This window comes from Pyrus communis, chromosome 8 (assembly GCF_963583255.1).
Source record: "Pyrus communis chromosome 8, drPyrComm1.1, whole genome shotgun sequence".
NCBI lineage: Eukaryota > Viridiplantae > Streptophyta > Magnoliopsida > Rosales > Rosaceae > Pyrus > Pyrus communis.
In genome coordinates, this window is record NC_084810.1 from 19,593,637 (window position 1) to 19,612,031 (window position 18,395).

General features: G+C 37.6%; 1 protein-coding gene across 2 annotated transcripts; it reads left to right on the top strand.

Annotated features, from left to right (window-relative positions):
- The first annotated feature begins 6,899 nt into the window (after positions 1 to 6,899).
- LOC137741661 (uncharacterized) lies at positions 6,900 to 16,420 on the top strand. Of its 2 annotated transcripts, none has more exons than XM_068481357.1 (14): positions 6,900 to 7,038; positions 8,157 to 8,255; positions 9,467 to 9,594; positions 9,716 to 9,869; positions 9,974 to 10,083; positions 10,715 to 10,798; positions 10,878 to 10,926; positions 11,031 to 11,122; positions 11,712 to 11,850; positions 12,132 to 12,211; positions 12,297 to 13,786; positions 14,815 to 14,928; positions 15,025 to 15,769; positions 16,192 to 16,420. In XM_068481357.1, the coding sequence occupies exons 2-13, from the start codon at positions 8,163 to 8,165 to the stop codon at positions 15,594 to 15,596; spliced, it is 3,105 nt and encodes a 1,034-aa protein (XP_068337458.1). In that variant the 5' UTR covers positions 6,900 to 7,038; positions 8,157 to 8,162; the 3' UTR covers positions 15,597 to 15,769; positions 16,192 to 16,420. The 2 variants fall into 2 exon arrangements, with proteins under 2 accessions (XP_068337458.1, XP_068337460.1); XM_068481359.1 differs by having other exon boundaries at positions 11,718 to 11,850.
- The last annotated feature ends 1,975 nt before the right edge of the window (positions 16,421 to 18,395 follow it).

The following is an 18,395-nucleotide window of genomic DNA, read 5'->3' on the forward strand; positions in this document are numbered from 1 at the left end:
GGAAGGTGACGAAACCATAAAGTGTAGTGATATGGAAAATGTGAATAAATTTAAACCTAAAAGCGCCTAAATACGAGAGTGCGTTGTGAGGAAATGAACCCATTTCACACGTGACGTCAAAGCATAAGTAAAGTACAGTAAAGTAGATTGAAAATCATACCATCGAAGGTAATCTCCAATACCAAGACTTGCCACGAATCCTCGTCGATTCGAAAACTCTGCTATTAGACCTGGAGGGATAAAAACAAGAGTGAGTGGGCCATAAAATAAAGCTTTAAACCTTCTAAACAATATAATCCCTCGCTATAATACCTGTATAGGTTCCAGGAAATCATACTACATATAAGTATGAAATCATATGTAAATCAACATTAAATCCAAGAATATTCCAAATCACTGCATATTGGCAACTGCAATAATAGGCAACTCCGACACTGTCGTACATGTTGCAATAATAGGCAACTGCAATAATAGGCAACTCCGACACTGTCGTAAAGGTGCAATAGGCAAATCTACTGTACTTTACTTATGCTCTGACGTCACGTGTGAAATGGGTTCATTTTCGCTCACAACGCACTCTCGTATTTAGGCACTTTTAGGTTTAAATTTATTCACATTTTCTATATCACTACACTTTATGGCTTCGTCACCTTCCAGGTGTCGGCCAACACGGCTCGATTCGGAGTCCTAGTATACATTCCGGGTCGGGGTGTGCCATTTTGGTATCAGAGCCAATCCTTGGCCGGAAGTGTGCCGACAAGGATGTCGGGCCCCTAAAGGAAGTCCAGGAAATCTACTGTACTTTACTTATGCTCTGACGTCACGTGTGAAATAGGTTCATTTCCGCTCATAGTGCGCTTTCGTATTTGGTCACTTTTATGTTTAAATTTATTCACATTTTCCATATCACTACACTTTATGGCTTCGTCACCTTCCAGGTGTCGGCCAGCACGGCTCGATTCAGAGTCCTAATATACATTCGGGGTCGGGATGTATCACATTAAAATATTAATATCTTAGAGGGCTAGAGGGCTAAAATGAGCCTTCTGGCTAGCCTTCGGTTGGAGATGGCCATCTTTAACTCAAGGGTCCAGATGGCTGAAAATGACCCGAAAACCGTCTCCAACCGAGTGCCAAGCCAAAGGGTTCGTGGGCCCCACTGGACAAAAAATGGCCAAAAGGCAAACTAGCTGGCCCCGGGCTAGGCTCAATTTTGAATCCCCAACAACTAGTTGATGTCAGCTAATGTTAGTTACTGTTGGTTTTTTAATTTTTTTTTTTTGGGCCAATATTTTATAAAAAAAATTCAAAAAAATTCTCATTTTTTCCTATAAATATCTAAGTCATTCCTACATCATTCCTCACAAAATTTTCACCATTCCTACACCATTTCAATTCTCATATTTTCTTACCTCTTCCAATAATCTTTCCTTCAATTTTTTCAATAATTTTCAAATGGCTTCATCTGCAATGAAAGGTAGGGCTTGGACCCGAAACGAAGATGAAGCTCTTTGCAGGGTTTATAGATGGGCCTCAGAAGATAGTGTAAGGGTGAGTTCTTAAACAAGTGATGGTGTTTGGACTCGTGTGTCCAAAAAATACTTAGAGTTCTAAAAAGGCACCACTCCACCGAATACTTGAAACCACGAGAGTTGTTTTTCAAGAATGAAGAAACATCTTCAGCCAAATTTGAACAAATGGCATCAAGCATTGTTAGCAGTTGCAAGTAGACATGAAAGCGGCGCCAATTACTACGGCTAAGTAAGTGTTTTCACAATTTATTTTAAATATTTAATTATATTACTTTTAATTTCATAAACTAATTTCCTTTAATTTTTGTACTTATATTTAATTATATTACATTTAATTTCATAAATTAATTTCCTTTAATTTCTGTAATTATATTTTCTAGGTACGCCAAGCGGAGGAATTGTATATGGAGGGCAGCTCGAAAACCCTTTCAGCATCACAGTTGTTGGGAAATTTGTAAAAGGTGGGTGTTATTTGAAGATCCACATCAACATAAAGTAGGTCCTACAACGGTGTTTAGAACTGCATCTTCAGCTGTGGATATGGATGATGATGAATCTCCTACCATTCAACAAACAAGGGTAGAAAATCCGTCTTTGGGTGAAAGTTCCATATCTAGGGCTATGGAACAAAACAAGGCCCCAAAGGTTAAAGGAAAAGGGCAAGGAAAATGATGATTAAGCCGCTCAACAGGAAATGGCGGCCTCATTACGATTAATGGCGGAGCAAAATGCCTTTGCCGCAGAAGAAATGAACCATAGGCATGAAGAACCGGCCAAACAAATACAAGAAGAAATGGATGATAAGAATATGGAAATGAACACTTCGAATTACAGTCCAATGAGTGATGCCTATTTTGATAGGAAAAAAAGAAGAAATTATAACCCGGCAACAGTTGTTTACCTCTGACTATACTTCTACAATGGTGGATGATGAAGATCATGATGATTATAGATATTAAATTTAAATTGTTGTAGTTATTAAATTTAATTTGTTGTAGTTTTTAAATTTAAGTTGTTGTAGTTTTTAAATTTAAATAATAAATTATGTTTGGCCCTATGGCCCTTTGACCCTTGGTTGGAGACGGTTTTTTGTGACAGTGCTAAAACGAGCCCTATGACCCTCGGTTGGAGATGGTAAGAAATATGGCATTGCACTGTTCATTAAAATATTAATATCTTGGAAGGCCAGAGGGCTAAAACGAGCCCTCTGACACTCGTTCGGTTGGAGATGGCCTGAAGGCTAGCCAGAGGGCTCGTTTTAGCCCTCTGACCCTCTAAGATATTAATATTTTAATGAACAGTACATGGTTATATTTGCATCCATCTCCAACCGAGGGCCATAGGACTAGTTTTAGCCCAATGACAAAAAATTGTCTCCAGCCAAGGGCCAAAGGGCTATAGGGCCAAACATAATTTATTATTTAAATTTAAAAACTATAACAACTTAAATTTAAAAACTACAACTTAAATTAAAAAAACTACAAATTAAATTCATAAAAAAAAAACTTGGCCCAAAAAAAAAAAAAAAATTGAATCCAATGGTAACTAGCCATTGTATTTGAAATTTTGGCCTACCATTCTTGTTGGATATAACCGACAGGAATAAGTACACTGTTGTCGAGTATAACCAATAGGAATAATGAAAATTCTGACCCAGCCTGGAGCTGGCTGGCTGGTTGAGTTGGGCCAGCCAGTTGGCCCTTTGGCCTTTTTTTGTCCAGTGGGGCCCACGAGCCCTTTGGCCTAGCCCTTGGTTGGAGACAGTTTTCGGGCTATTTTCGACCCTCTCATTTTAGCCCTGTCATAAAAAATCGTCTTCAACCGAGGGCCAAACATAATTTATTATTTAAATTTAAAAACTACAATAACTTAAATGTAAAAACTACAACTTATGTTTAAAAACTACAAATTAAATTTAAAAACTACAACAACTTAAATTTATAGAAAAAAAATTGAGAATTTTTTAATATTTTTTTTTACAAATTTTGGCCAAAAAAATTCAAATTCAAATTCAAATCCAACGGCTAGTTGATGTCAACATGACGTCAGTTAGCTGTTGGATTTGATTTTTTTTTGCTATAAATAGGATGGATATTAGGCTATAATTCACACACCTTTGAATTCAATTTATTTCATTTCAATATTTTTCAATTCAATCTCTTTCAATTCAAGTTTACAATGAATTCCAACTTTGGATCCTCTTTGAATTCCAATTGGGGGTCCTCATCCAATTCCAAATTAGAAGAAAAATGGGCGCAAATAAGACAAGAAGATAGGGAGTCTTATGAAGAAGATGAAGCATGGCGCAACACACAATATGTGGCAGCCATGGCTGCGACCATGATGTGTCAGCTAACTGAAACACAACCTCAATGGGGTGGCTCTATTGCTGGTCGCTCTTACAAACCACGAAACAAGCGATGACACATGCCAATCTGATGAACAATTACTTTAACCCCAACTCGGTGTACAAAAAAGATGATTTCAGATGTCACTTCTGGATGAAGCGTCATGTCTTTGAGCGTTTACTTCATGATGTCCATCAGGTTAATCCATACTTTCAACAGAAGCTGGACAGAGCAGGGCGCCCTGGTTTCTCACCTCATTAGAAGGTTACTGTTGCACTACGAATGATGGCCTATGCATCCCCAGCTGATTCGATGGATGAAACCCATGGTATGTCTATGTCTACATGCCTTGATACTCTTGTTGAATTTTGTAACACAATTGTTCAACTTTACAAAGAGGAGTACCTTCGCAAGCCAAATCAATAAGATATGGATCGGCTCATTCACAAAGCTGAAGACTGTGGGTTTTCGGGCATGATAGGGTCATTAGACTGCATGCATTGGAATTGGAAGAACTGTCCCATCGAATGGCAATGAGGCTTTAGCAGAAGGTTAAGAAACCCAACTATTGTGTTAGAGGCGGTTGCCTCATATGACACATGGATATGGCATGCTTTCTTTGGAGTCCTTGGATCCTAAAATGACATTACAGTTCTTGGGTGTTCACCCTTCTTCAATAATCTGACGAAAGGTAGATCACCTCAACTTGACTACTACATCAACAACCATCAGTATAATATGGGGTATTACTTGGCAGATGACATCTACCCAAAGTGGGCAACACTTGTCCAAGCAATTCCAAACCCTAAAAATGACACCGAAAAATGTTTTACCTCACACTAAGAGGCATATCGAAAAGATGTTGAGAGAGCTTTTGATGTTTTACAAGCACAGTGGAAGATCATCAAGAAACCGGCAAGAGGGTGGAGTCGAGAAAATTTGGACTCCATCATGATGTCTTGCATCATATTACATAACATGATTGTGGAGGATGAGCGAGATGGGTATATTGATGGAGAGTCGGATGACGACCAAGAGGATCCAAATAGGTCAAGAAAGGCTCGTGCAAAAATATATGATGGACCTAATTTTCCTTTCAATCCAAGAACTAATAGTATTTCTATAAATGAATACATGAGGTGCTATAGGATGATATGTTCCCGTGCCATAAACAAGTACCCACAACAGGATCTTGTTGCACATCTTTGGACCAAAAGAAGCATGGAGTAGGCGTTTAAGTTTTATGTTGTTAAATGTTTTGAAAAATGTTATTTAAGTTTCATGTTGTTAAATGTTTTTTTATGTTGTATAATTTTTATGTTGGTTAATGTTATTTAATGTTGTATAATGGCTTGAGAAGTTATAGGAAAAAAAATATAATTTACAAAAAAATTGTAAAAAAAAAATAAAAAAATAAAAAATAACGGCTAGCTGATGTTAGCAGCTAACCTTTGGTTTTTTGAATCCTGGCCCTGCCCAGGGCCCACCTAGCTGGCTTATTTAGGCAGGCCGGTTGGCCCTTTTTTGTCCAGTGGGGTCTACGAGCCCTTTGCCTTGGCCTTCAGTTGGAGACAGTTTTCGGGTTATTTTCGGCCCTCTGGCCTTTTAGACCCTTCGGTTGGAGATGGTCTAAGAAATATGGCCCTGCACTGTTTATTAAAATATTAATTTCTTGAAGTTCTAGCCAGTCTTCGGCTGGAGATGGCCTTAGCGTCCTCTTTGGGCCGGTGAAATTTGGTTACCATACATAAAATTTGAGTTTTGGATCACACCATTTCGGCCGAATTTGCATTCCATGAGATTTCTACAAATATTTTGTGAAAGTGTTATACTATGCTGATGAAGTGGGACAATTAAGATCTTGGACCATAAAACTTCAATTATACTGAAAGATCAAGGAGCTAATCACTCTTAAAAGTGAGGATTAATCCTTGCCACCAAATTGTTGATAGATTTTCATACCCCATCAAAGTCATTATCTTTACTTAAGTTAAGCTGTAGAAAAACACTTTAAACTCAATATTTAAAAAAACGAATTGAAATTACAGACATTGACAATATTATAGATTATCTACAAAAAAGTGCTAATAACAACTCCTATGATTAGATTTAGATCGATTCTCCCTTCAAAATAAAACTAATGCTAATCGTGTTTTTGTATCACTAGAGATATGGTCAGTCCACTATTTCAACTTAGAGGACAAAGTGTTTAAAATGAGCCAGAATGAGTAATAATTTATTGAACGTATATGAAGAGGCCTTTACGGTTCTACCAAACTAAGTGATGAAGTTGAAGACTTAACTGCCACATCTCGTGTTCAAAATCCCGTCAACACAAAGCACGTCAAGTTTACTTTGTACATGTAATATGTAACTTAGAACTGACTTATGCATCTATAAGTGAGGATCTCAGAATAACATTTTCTACCCTTTGAGATGACTCAATTCGCTGAATTTGTTAGAAAGGAAACGATTCCAAATGTCATATTTTCCTTTTGTAACGTAAAAAAAACTAGAAATGTGAACAAAATAAGTGGAATCTTATTGGGTGGATAAAGACCAAATACATCATGCTAAAAATCCAACACACCACCTAATTAAGAAAAAAAAAAAAACAAAAACTGAAAAGAAAAAAAAATAATAAAAAGATGAACAACCACTTAGTACTGGTTTTTCTCTCCACTTGTGATGCAAGGTCTTATATTCGATCTTCGACAAATTTAAATTACATTGTTACTAATTTCTTTTGAAATCTAGCTCATTATCCACTTTCCAATATAGATAATATCGTTTTAAAAAATAATAATAAAATAAAAAGACGAAGAGAAGAAGGGAGGTTCCCAACCCAAAGTTCGACAAAACCGGAAAAGTAAGAGCAAAACAAAAAGCCAACGTTCGGGCCCGGGAAACAAAGGAAAGGTCAATGTCGGTAGTTAAATCAAAATCCGAGGGCATTTTTCGGAACTCGATAATATTTAATTGACAGCGACGCGCAGAGCTGCCAAAGAGCTGCCAAATAGCCCATCATCCAAACAAGCCCTTCTCTCTCTATCTCTCTCTCTCTCTCTCTCTCTCCCCTTCCCTCTCTTGCTGCGTTGCGATCCTCACACCACAATCTCATCCTTACAGATTCGTCCTCTTCGTCTCGATCCCGAACTGTAAGTCTCCTTTCTCTGCTCGCTCTTTCTCTCTCTTCTCTAACCCTAATTTCCTCCCTCCGATCATCATTCCGTTCAATCTCCCAGATCCCTAATTGTTTTTATCATTTATATAAAAATGGATTAAATTTTCGATTTTTCTTTTCAAATTAGTGTGTTTGGTTGATTCGTCCGTGGCCATAGCTGTCTGATTGATGTCCATTTGCATCGTTCCTTCTGTTGCATGTCAACGATTCCAATTAGGTGTTTAATTGTGTATTTTTCTGTAATTTGATGATTATTGTGTGTGTTTGTATTAATGTTTTTCAAATTTTGTGTTTTTTTTTGTTGTAATTGGTACTGGATTTTGATCTACTTTGCTTTGGATTCCGATCTGATTTGATTTTTGGGGACTGATTTGAATTTTGAGTTTGTTAATGTAAAAATGGCGCTAGATGGATTAATCGGGTTGTAGGGTTTCAGTTTGGGGATTTTGCAGACTGTTGCGAGCTCAATTATGCTAGTCTGGTTTACTGTGATTGGGATTTTTCTAGGGTTTTGCCAGTTTTCTGATTTTGTTTAAGTAATTGCTACTTGTATATGGCTGTTTCCGCAATGTGAATACAGTTAAATGAATGAGAAGTGATTCTTCTACCACGATGCAAACTCTTGTTGTAAAATAATGTGTATGGGTGACTTTGAGCTGCTACATTCAACGTTTGCTTCATTTTTCATGGTTGGAAAAGTAATTACAGGAAATTTGTTAATTGTGTTTGTGTCGAGTCCTTCTCTGTCAGGTTCCTCGTTGTCATATTTATAACATACCTTCTGCTTAATTTTTTCTTGCATTTAAACATTTGAATTTAGAGTAGTGCTATTCAAACACCCCCTTTTACCTCCCACACACCCTTATTAATTTTTGTTCATTGATCTTCTTCAATTCACTTGAATGAATTCGATCCAATGGCCGAAAAGTGAGAGGGTTGTGTGAGTAGCACCACCCTTGAATTTATTTGCAATTTCTGATGTCTCTTTTGCTTTTTATTTGGCATGCCCACTATTATATGTCGCTGTGATATGGTTGCATTGAGTCTTGTCCATTTGTTTTTCTACTAACACTGTTTTGAAATATTTTTAAGGTAATCATGAGTGACCAGGGAGAAAAGACTTGCCCTCTTTGCGCGGAGGAGATGGATTTGACAGATCAGCAATTGAAGCCTTGCAAATGTGGTTATGAGGTCTGGGACACTAACCCTCTCTCTCTCTCTCTCTCTTTATATATATATATATATATATATATATATATCTCTCTGGGTGTTGGAGGGAGGTTTGGGGGATAATTGTTCCCTTTTTCTAGATAGTGCCTTTGATGCATTTTGAACTGCATCATATTACTCATTGTCATTTGAGTATTCACTTCTGATTGAATAATCATTTAAGCTTTTGAAGTTCTAATCTATTTGATTAACAAATTGTGATCTCTTTCTGCCACATAACATAACAGCCCTATGTGAGTTTACCAGTTCAGAAGTTTAGTGGCAAGATGAAGGAATTTATAAGATAATTCCTGAACATGGCGATGCAAAGCATTATTGAGTCTCTGTATAGTCGACCACTAATACTAACGAAAAACCTTTGACCCCACTAGATTGGGTCCAGTTCTTCAATGTGTAAATTCTGTTTATCCAACTTTAGTATTTGTACTGGTTTTTTATTTGGCTATGTTCCACAAATGTCTTATGCTTCTGTAGAAACATTTTCTGGAATCTTTGTTGGTCCCTCCTTTCCAAACTTAAGAAGTGGTCTTTGTTGTTTCGTGGCTTTAGTGGAGGAAGTTCTGGTAATGTGAGTGTTCCTGTATATGCAGTGTACCCTTCATCTTGATTCAGTGATATTTGAAACTCTTTTTTCCACTATTGGAGAAGTAAACAGTTTCTTTTGATAAAGTTAATCTTTCACAATTTGTTTGTTGGGATGGATGTACAGGATAGAACCTTAGGGAAGATAAAGGGATGAAATTTGATGGAAAGGGATGAAGAACAAAAATATAATTTACCTTATGTAACCCTCTTGAGTAGTTGGATTGAGGACAGTGTTAAAGTATCAAACTTTGCTTTTTGCCATCCCTCCTCATTTCCTTTCAAAGTTGGACAGATTTGGCTGTTTGAGGGTTGCTTTCCCCTTACTTGTATGATTGTATCTGGGTCAGTGTGTGTTTTTATTTATTTATTCTGAAGCCCTGAACCTATTCCAAATTTGTGCCATTGATATTTTGGATGATCCCTTCCTCCCTCCGCGCTTTGCTTCTGTGGATTCTGAATTGCAAATGCGTGTTTGAAATTGTTAATTGTGAATCTATGTTTCTTTTTGTGTACTTTGAAAGGTGTAAGTTTTGCACGTTTTGTATTCTCGTGATTGCATAATGTAGAAACTTTCTACTTGATCACAGATTTGTGTTTGGTGTTGGCACCACATAATGGACATGGCTGAGAAGGATGAGACAGATGGGCGGTGTCCTGCATGCCGCAATCCTTATGACAAGGAAAAGATTGTAGGAACAGCTGGAAAGTGTGAGAGGTTGTTAATCCAGGAACAATCTTTTATTTCATTAGATAGATAATTGCTTCCAACTTTATTGTGATAAGAAACATCTGTATTTCTATTGCTTGTACCTTTCTCAATCTATCTTTGCCCACAGGCTGGTTTTAGAAATCAACAGCGAGAAAAAGATGAAGTCTCAGAAGGCAAAAGTCAAATCTACTGAAGGGCGGAAGCAGCTCACTACTGTGCGAGTGATTCAACGGAACCTCGTTTACATAGTTGGGTTGCCTCTTAATCTGGCAGATGAAGATGTAATTTCCCTCTCTCTCGCTGTTGGACATGTTAGTGCGCTGCTAGCTCATTTCTTTGTTTTGGCTTGTAAAGACTCACTATTTTTTAAGCATCTGTTATGCAGCTTCTGCAGCGCAGAGAATATTTTGGTCAGTATGGGAAGGTTCAAAAAGTTTCAATGTCTCGAACAGCAGCTGGCGTCATTCAGCAATTTCCAAACAATACATGTAGTGTGTAAGTAAACCTGTTTTAATCATGTCTGGCCCTAAACTACTTTTGTTGCATAAATGATCTTTGGTTAATTTTCGTCCATTGACATGTCTTATAGAGTTTGTTTAAATTGATGTACTTGTTACTTAAGAAATTTAGATTAGGTTACAAAAACTTATTGAAATTTGGAAGTGTAATGATCCTCTTCTCAGTTTTAGTCTAATCAATAGTGCTTTATGTTTTAGTTTCAGTTAATAACTTAAAACAATTTTTTTGGCGTTTCAAAAACCGAACCTAACATTTTCCCTTTAATAGAAAACAAAGTGGTATTTTTTTTTTTTGCAATTTTTTAGTATTTTGGTCTCCAGTTTTACATTTAACTGTTACCTAAAACTAAATGAGTGAATACAATCCGATTGATTCCTAGTATCGAAAATATTTTTTGTTTAAATTGAAGTTAACGCTATGTTAACATGCTTGTTTACAGTCAGTGTTAGTTCCCCTCTGATGTAAAGTACATTCAGCAAGTGTTTTTTGGTTTAACTGATGTAATTTTTGATTTTTGATCTCCTATCTCCAATTTAGCATTGAGTTTTTGCACTCTTCTGATAGCCTGTGTGCTTAGTGTCTTTTCTCAAATTTTCTTTATGTGCAGATATATTACATACTCAAAAGAGGAGGAAGCGGTTCGTTGTATTCAAAATGTACATGGGTTCCTCTTGGATGGTAGATCTTTGAGGTACATGCATGCTTAGAGTAATTTAAATTTGTTCTCTCAACAAGTTGGCATTATATTAATCCTTATATGTTTTTTCCAGGGCTTGCTTTGGGACCACAAAATATTGTCATGCATGGCTGAGGAATGTGGTATGAATCATTACTTGGTCTATCTGTCTTATGGAATTTTGTGTCATGTAGCTCGGTTGAATTTGAAACAATCTAGTTGAGGATTGACTTTTTGTTATTTCCAGCCTTGCACCAATCCTGATTGTTTGTATCTGCATGAGGTTGGGTCTCAGGAGGATAGTTTCACTAAAGATGAAATAATTTCTGCATACACTAGGTATTTAGTTCTCTACCCTGGCCAATCTTTTTTGTTAATTTCTGCCGTTGTTGATTGTATAGTCTATCAGGGGGTTTTTGGAAGAGTTTTGTATTACTGCTTAATTTTCCAAAGCTTATGCTAGAAGTATGTTATCGATGAGATGAGCCTTAAAAAATCTTTCTTTTCCTCAAGAGGCATTAAAAAAAGTTGTGGGGTACAATGCGTATGCTCTTCTGAAGCTATAACACTTGCAATAAGTCTAGAATATTAACCTGCAATCTCTTTTGTACATAAACGCCTTTATTTAGCTTAATGCTTTTCGTGGTGTTTATACGAATGATGAGCATTCACATATAAACCCATCCCATAAATATTGATATAGGCCCTTCTTTCACTGCATTGAAATTCAAAAGTTCATTCATCATATGATCACTGAAGATATATGTGGAACTGAATGTGAGAAATATATTATACCTTAAATAGCTCTAATAGCTTCCTACATTTCCTTTAACTTTTATTTATATATATTTTCTCTTGATCTGTGTTTTCCAATAAACTTTACATGGTGTTTTCCTTGGATGATTAATAATTGCATAACTGTTTGAAGGAGTAGGGTACAACAAATTACTGGTACAGCAAACAGTATGCAACGGCGTTCGGGGAGTGTTTTGCCTCCACCACTAGATGATTATTGCAACACCAGTTCTGCTTCTGCCGCAGGACCAATTATTAAAAATGGATCAAGTGTAAGTGTCATATTTAAGTTGGAAACTTATGGGTTGTAATAATAAGCTGGTTGGCATCATTACTATTGGCTTTTTTTTATTTTTTATCCTGATTGACCTGAAAATCCATGTGTATCTTGATATAGTTGATATATTTTATGGGTTTCTGGGGTAGTGAATTCGACAAGTTTCCAAGTTTAGGCTTTTTGGATATTTAAGATTCAGTAATAGCTGGTTAAAAGTTGCAAGTCTGAGTCATATTTCCTTGTTCTGATCTCCCCTCCTCTCTCTTAACTTGGCAGAATACTGGAAGTCTTATTAGAGGATCTCCTCCAAATGGAAGCTCTGGTAGATCTATTGCTCTCCCAGCTGCAGCCTCATGGTAGTATTTGGTTATTTGTTTTTGGCCTTCACATTGTTTTATGATTGTAATAAAAAATTCTAAATGTACTGAATGCACATTGCAGGGGAACACATGGTTCAAACTGCCAACCACCAGCTACACATATAATAAGTTCAAATGGACATTCTAAACAGAAACCTGATACAGTCAGAAGCACATTGCCATATTCTGCAGCAACTGGTGCTTCTGTTCAGTTATCTACAGTGCATAGTGAAGGAGGAAAGAGGTCAGCATTAAATGAAGAAAGTCAGACTTTGCATGCTAAATGTAAACCAGAATCATTGAAGATTGTGAAACAGCATAGTGGTGTGGATTGTCAAAATGATCTGTCTGACGTACCTGCTGCACCTGATGAAGGTTCTACTTCTGCGAATGTTAGCAACCAATTATTTGCGACATCTGTATCCAAGGAAGATGATAGAGGCAGAAGCATGCAACCAAACATTAGCAATCCTACCAACCATCTATCATGCAGTTCCTCTCATGAAAAAGAAAACATTGTTTCCACTGAAGAAGTGGTCCAAAACTTATGCTCTGATATCCCTTTAATGAGCATTGATAGAAATGCCAAGTTTGACAATTCCAGTGTAGCCAGATCTAATAGTTCACCTTCAGATAACTCCTTTATTAAATCGCCTCGGGACCAACAATATTGTGCTGAGCAGTCTAGAGATCCTCCATCAACTGGTGAGAAAGCTGTCACATCGGTTAATGGGGTGTGTATTACAAGGGAACAATCCAACTGGACGTTAGAGTCACAACCCCAACTAGTGCCAAGTACATCTTCTGAAGTCGAGGAGGATGTGCTGTCTTTTGACAATCAAAGACTCAAGGATCCAGAAGTGAGTCGGTCAACATATTTGCCTAGTTTGCCTAATACAGTACATGCTCCAAATCACTCTAGGCCCCCTTTGTTGCATAATGAGGCTTATGGTGCAGTTTATTCCAATGCTGATTGTCTATTTGTAGATAACAAGGTTAGGGATAGTTCACTTTTATCTAATGGTTACCCTGAAAACATGGTAACGAGATCTTCTGGTTCAGGGAGGCCATTGGAGTATCCCTATCCTCTTCCAAATGAAGTCCCAGGGAAGCACACTGGAAGATTCCTGGATGATGCAGCAAATCCTGATTTCAGTACTGCTGCTGACAAGGGAGAGAGTAGCATAATCTCAAATATATTATCAATGGACTTTGACACATGGGATGACTCACTAACATCACCACAGCATTTCTCCAAATTGTTGGGTGAAACTGATAAACAGTCTGGAGCGCTCAAAATGTCAAGTCCTTGGAAAGTACAAAATAATAATCAGTCCAGATTCTCTTTTGCAAGACAGGAGGATGCTAAAAATCAAGCATTTGATTTACAGTCATCTCTGAATGTCGATGGGCAGTTTTCTAATAACCAGTCAGTCCATCAGGGCTTTTCTGAAAATAGAGATCTATATTTGGATAATCTAGGAATTGGAAATGGTTTCCCATCTAGTACTTTTGAAGAATCTGAAAGTCATGCCAGAAATCATTTAGCATTCTCTTCTAACAAGCTTTCTGGTGAGTATTGTCTGGATTTATGGAAAACTCTCTTCTATTTCATATTTATTGAGCTTCACGTTATTTGCTGCCTTCCATTTGGTTTGTTACGTTATTTACTGCCTTTCATTTGGTTTGTCATGTGTTTCTTTTTGTGCCTCATATAATGTTAAAGATTTTGTTGGGTTGGCATATCTTATGGTGATGTTCTTTCTTGATGTTCAGTGGGCTTGCATTTTGTATGAACTCAAGATTATTGTTATTGATCCCTTTCATCATCTGCTCTCCCATGTCACTCATTGATATATTTTTATCTCACCTTCTAACACTCTGGCCGAGTCCTTTTTGCTAATGTCTGAGAGTGTTTCTTGTTTGGTTTATCTTTTGTACTTATTGTGTGGTCTATTGTTTCCATCTTCAATAGTGGTGTGAGAAAGTAGATCCTTGACTGTTTAGCAATTGAAATTCTTTTAAAGTCCATATTCAGACCTTTGCATTGTCTAAAGAGCATATCTAATGGGAGCCTCATGGCCCAGGCAAATTGATAATCTTGCCCAAAATTGGAAAAAAAAAAAAAAAAAAAACAACTTCTAGCCCAAGTTGCCAACAAAAGTTGCCTGGTCAAATTGAAGCCTAAGCACCTTGTGAAGCCAAACTTGCCCAAGCCCAAGCCCAAGCCTTGGGCAGCGTGGAGCCAACCTAACATTTTGAATCCTAGTCTCTAGCCCTTCAATTCTAGAACCAAAATATATTGGTAGGTTATATCATCATTTTGAGGGGCTAGATTTTGGTTCTAGACTCCAGCCCTTGCCCAACACATTATACATGCTCTAATATGTCAGTGGTGTGATTGACAGTTCTGGTTTTTTTGTGCAAATTCGTTTTTTTTTTTTTTTTTTTTTATTCTGCTAATACTTGAAATTGGGTTTAACCTTAGTTGTCTGTGCTGATTGTTGTTATTGTGGTTCTATTTTACTTTGTTCTTTTGTGCTGCCCCCGAGGTCATTCTAATGCTTAGTTTGGTTTCTGACCCTATTTGTATCTTTCAGCGGTTTCAAGGGCTCAAATTTCTGCTCCTCCTGGATTCTCTGTGCCAAGCAGGGCGCCACCTCCAGGCTTTACTTCCCATGAGAGAGTGGATCAGGATTTTGACACTCTGTCTGGTTGGTTAACAAATACATTTTAGTTTTAGTCTTACTAATGCATTTCCTTGTACATGTTTAACAGTTTAAGTGTTGATCTCATTATCTACTTCTCAGGGAATCATATGTATGGTACTTCATCTTTGTTGAGAAACGCATATCAACCTCAGGCAAATGGAAATATTGGGAGCTCTGCAGATATTGAGTTTATGGATCCTGCTATATTGGCAGTTGGTAAGGGGAGACTGCAAGGTGGGCTTAACAACCCAGGCCTAGAAATGAGATCAAATTTTCCTTCGCAGTTGAGTGGGTATGAAAACGATGCAAGGCTTCAACTATTGATGCAAAGATCACTCGCCCCACAACAAAACCTTAGATATCCTGATTTTGGGGATGGTTTTTCTCACGTCAATGATTCTTATGGGATCTCCTCAAGGCTTTTGGAGCAGTCCCATGCTAGCAATCTTTCTCCTTTTTCTCAAATGTCCCTCCAACAGTCCAGAAACCGGGTCATGTCAAATGGCCACTGGGATGGGTGGAATGAGGTCCAGGGTGGAAGCAATGCAAGTATGGCAGAGCTCCTGAGAAATGAGAGACTAGGATTCAACAAGTTTTATTCTGGTTATGAAGAATCAAAGTTTCGGATGCCCAGTTCAGGCGATCTGTATAACAGAACATTTGGGATGTAATAATGCAAAATAATAGCTTTCCATGGCTTGGGGAATGTTCAAGTGGAGGAACCGAGGGCTGTGTGGTGTTGTGACCTTGTACTCAAGGATGGGACTGACTCATAACTTGTCTTGCTCTCCGCAGCGTAATGTAGGGTCAAACTCCCGTACTTTTGGGGTCTGTAATCCTGCAGGTAAGAGTTAAATACTTGAGGTTTATTTTTTGGTATCTAAACAGATTTAATTGTACTAGTTGGTTACTTGGTTACCATGGGCACCTAGAGTAGGGGCATGGAACTAATTTTTCGCTGGCAGGGTTATGTGGTCGGTTGTGTCCATCTATTTTTTTCTTCCTTAAATATTAACCTATAATTCTAGAGGGCCCTGTGTACTTTAAAAGGGTAATTGCTGCACACTTTGTTATTGTCTTTCAGTGGTTTCCTTTTACACTTTGTTTTCAATTGCAACCAGAGATGCTCGCGTTCTTTGTTGCGGTGAGAATCTGTGGCCTGCAAGCCTGCCTTTGTTTCTGTTTGTAGAAGTGCTGCGTTATAAATTGGTGTGGATTGCTTAATCTTGTATTGAGTTTGGATTCTACCCTCTATGCATTTTGCAGGTGGGGCGATAAATGCTTGATGCTAAGATTGTATTGTGGGTTGCTGTATATGGTCAATTTCCGATCGGCTGATCATCCCGATGATGAGTGTTCAACTCCCTGCTGTACTGATATTTGATTGTTGCTCTCACAACTGGATGGATGAAATCTGACCCTTTTTGGGAGTTTAATACTGCGTTAACTGTTTAACATGATAAAACGGATATAAATAAATCACACCTTTTTTATTTGTTCCTTCTCCTTTTGCTTTTCTGTTTGTATTGTGTGTTGCAAAGTTGAGACCAGAAATTATGAGTGATTGGAATTAAAAGGTAATTCGTTTCGTCCAATTATATTCCGAGTTTGGGGTGTGTGCTGTAACTAAGGTTACCAACGAAATTCGGTATATAAACTTATTCTGGTTGGTGGTTTTCCGAACAAAATAGAAAGCTTTGTAGTTATATTTTGTTGATTGAGTTGCATGTAAGTAGAGCTTTCTTTTCCTTCTCTAGTTCATGATGTGGGTTTTGATGCAGCAGTTTGTTGCTGGGATATCGACATATTTTCCCGTACATGTGATCTAGAATGGAAGATAGATGTGTTTGTACCTTTTGTCACAAGAAGCTGCGGTACTATCTTCGATCCGCTTGTGCTGCAGCTTTTGGGCTGATTCGAGGTTGTGGTACAACTACTGGTCGGAATTCTCTTCCAGCCTGCCTACTTTGTGGCCTATTTTTACATGAGACGGCCTCCTCAGTCACTTTGTGGCCGTTCGGCGTTCGATGTGGTCAGGTGTGGACAATGAGGACAAGCTCATTGACATGTTATTGAGCGTTGCCCATGTAATCAACCAGCTAGTAAACGCCTTTGGCTCTACTTATAAACGCTGATTTATGTTATGATGCCAGGTGGCATCATCAGGGTTGTCCAAATGTACGGCCAAGATGGCTAGATTAGTTAGTAGTCGGTTATATTGTTAGGAATTGTTGCTGACTGTATTCGACTGTTAGACGATTGCTTGGTGAGTAAGATACTAGTGTGTGTGGAACAAGGAGGGTTGTTTATTTTGCGTTGATGCTTTCGATTTTTATTTTGTTATATCAACGGAAGGGAAGGGGAGTTGAAAAAAATAGGGGGATTAAATCTAATTGTTCTTTTTTTTTTTTTTTTTTCCTTTCTTTTTTTAAAGGGGATAACCGGTGGCAAAACCACCGGTTATTCACTTCTTTTGGAGGCCGAGAAGACTTAAAGAGGCACTTCAGCCTCCCTCTATCCACAATCAAGAAGACTCACAAGCATGGAGCCTTGAACCCAGGATCTCCTTGTTTTTTTGTATTTTTAGGAGGCAGAATACGCGCTCTTATCAATGGGTCACTTCTTGTGGTTAAATCTTTTGTTTATTTAACTAATAACAATTAGAAAATTACAGGCACCAAATTGTCAGAATTGCAACGAGAGAGAATTATAGAGACTAAATTGTTTTTATTATATTCTTTAGAGAAATGCTAAGGAGACTCTTTAAGTGAGACTTTACGCAGAATCTCTGTCATCGCCTATTTTTGCCACAATATTTTATAATGTTAACAAAAAAAGTGTGTCAAAAGTATGAGATGGCGAAGAGTCTATAGAGAGTCATTGAGAGAGTCTCCTTGGTACTTTTCTATTCTTTATACGGTATGTCGGTAATAATTTAAGTATTAGACTCGTTTTTGGCAGGAACAAAACTGTTAGAAATTGCGTCGGCACACATGTATCTTGGAGTATATTTAGCAAGTGGCAGGCGGACCACAATCAATCATTTTGGACAATTTTGAGAAAAATGACATGTACTTTAACTATTCCTCAACAGTACCTCTACGATCTCAGCACGTATGCTCTTTGTTTTTTTTTGGTCTCTTTGTTTTTGGAAAGTGAAATCTCACCCACCAAGCCCCACAACAGCATCGACAGTCTTCCACCAAGTGGGTTGTCCTACTCAATGTCACGTATTTAGTGTTTGTCTAAGAGCACCCAACATTTCCTTTATTTATTTATTTATTTTTCCTAACAAACAATAAGATATCTACATTAGGAAAGTTGAACACAGCGTAGAATTTCAGACGTAAAGATAAATGCTTTTAGCCAAATAAGTTAAAAGTCACTTGCTAATTAACCCAACATTTCAAATCGACCAAATTTACGTGGGACAGTGGATCATAGTCGTAAGAACCCAATTGGGTCCTCCA

Coding starts and splice junctions, on each gene's coding strand:
- LOC137741661 (XM_068481357.1), top strand. CDS start 8,163: ATGAGTGACCAGGGAGAAAAGACTTGCCCTCTTTGCGCGGAGGAGATG. Junction 9,870..9,973: donor TTAATCTGGCAGATGAAGAT/GTAATTTCCCTC, acceptor TCTGTTATGCAG/CTTCTGCAGCGCAGAGAATA. Junction 14,929..15,024: donor GGATTTTGACACTCTGTCTG/GTTGGTTAACAA, acceptor TCTACTTCTCAG/GGAATCATATGTATGGTACT.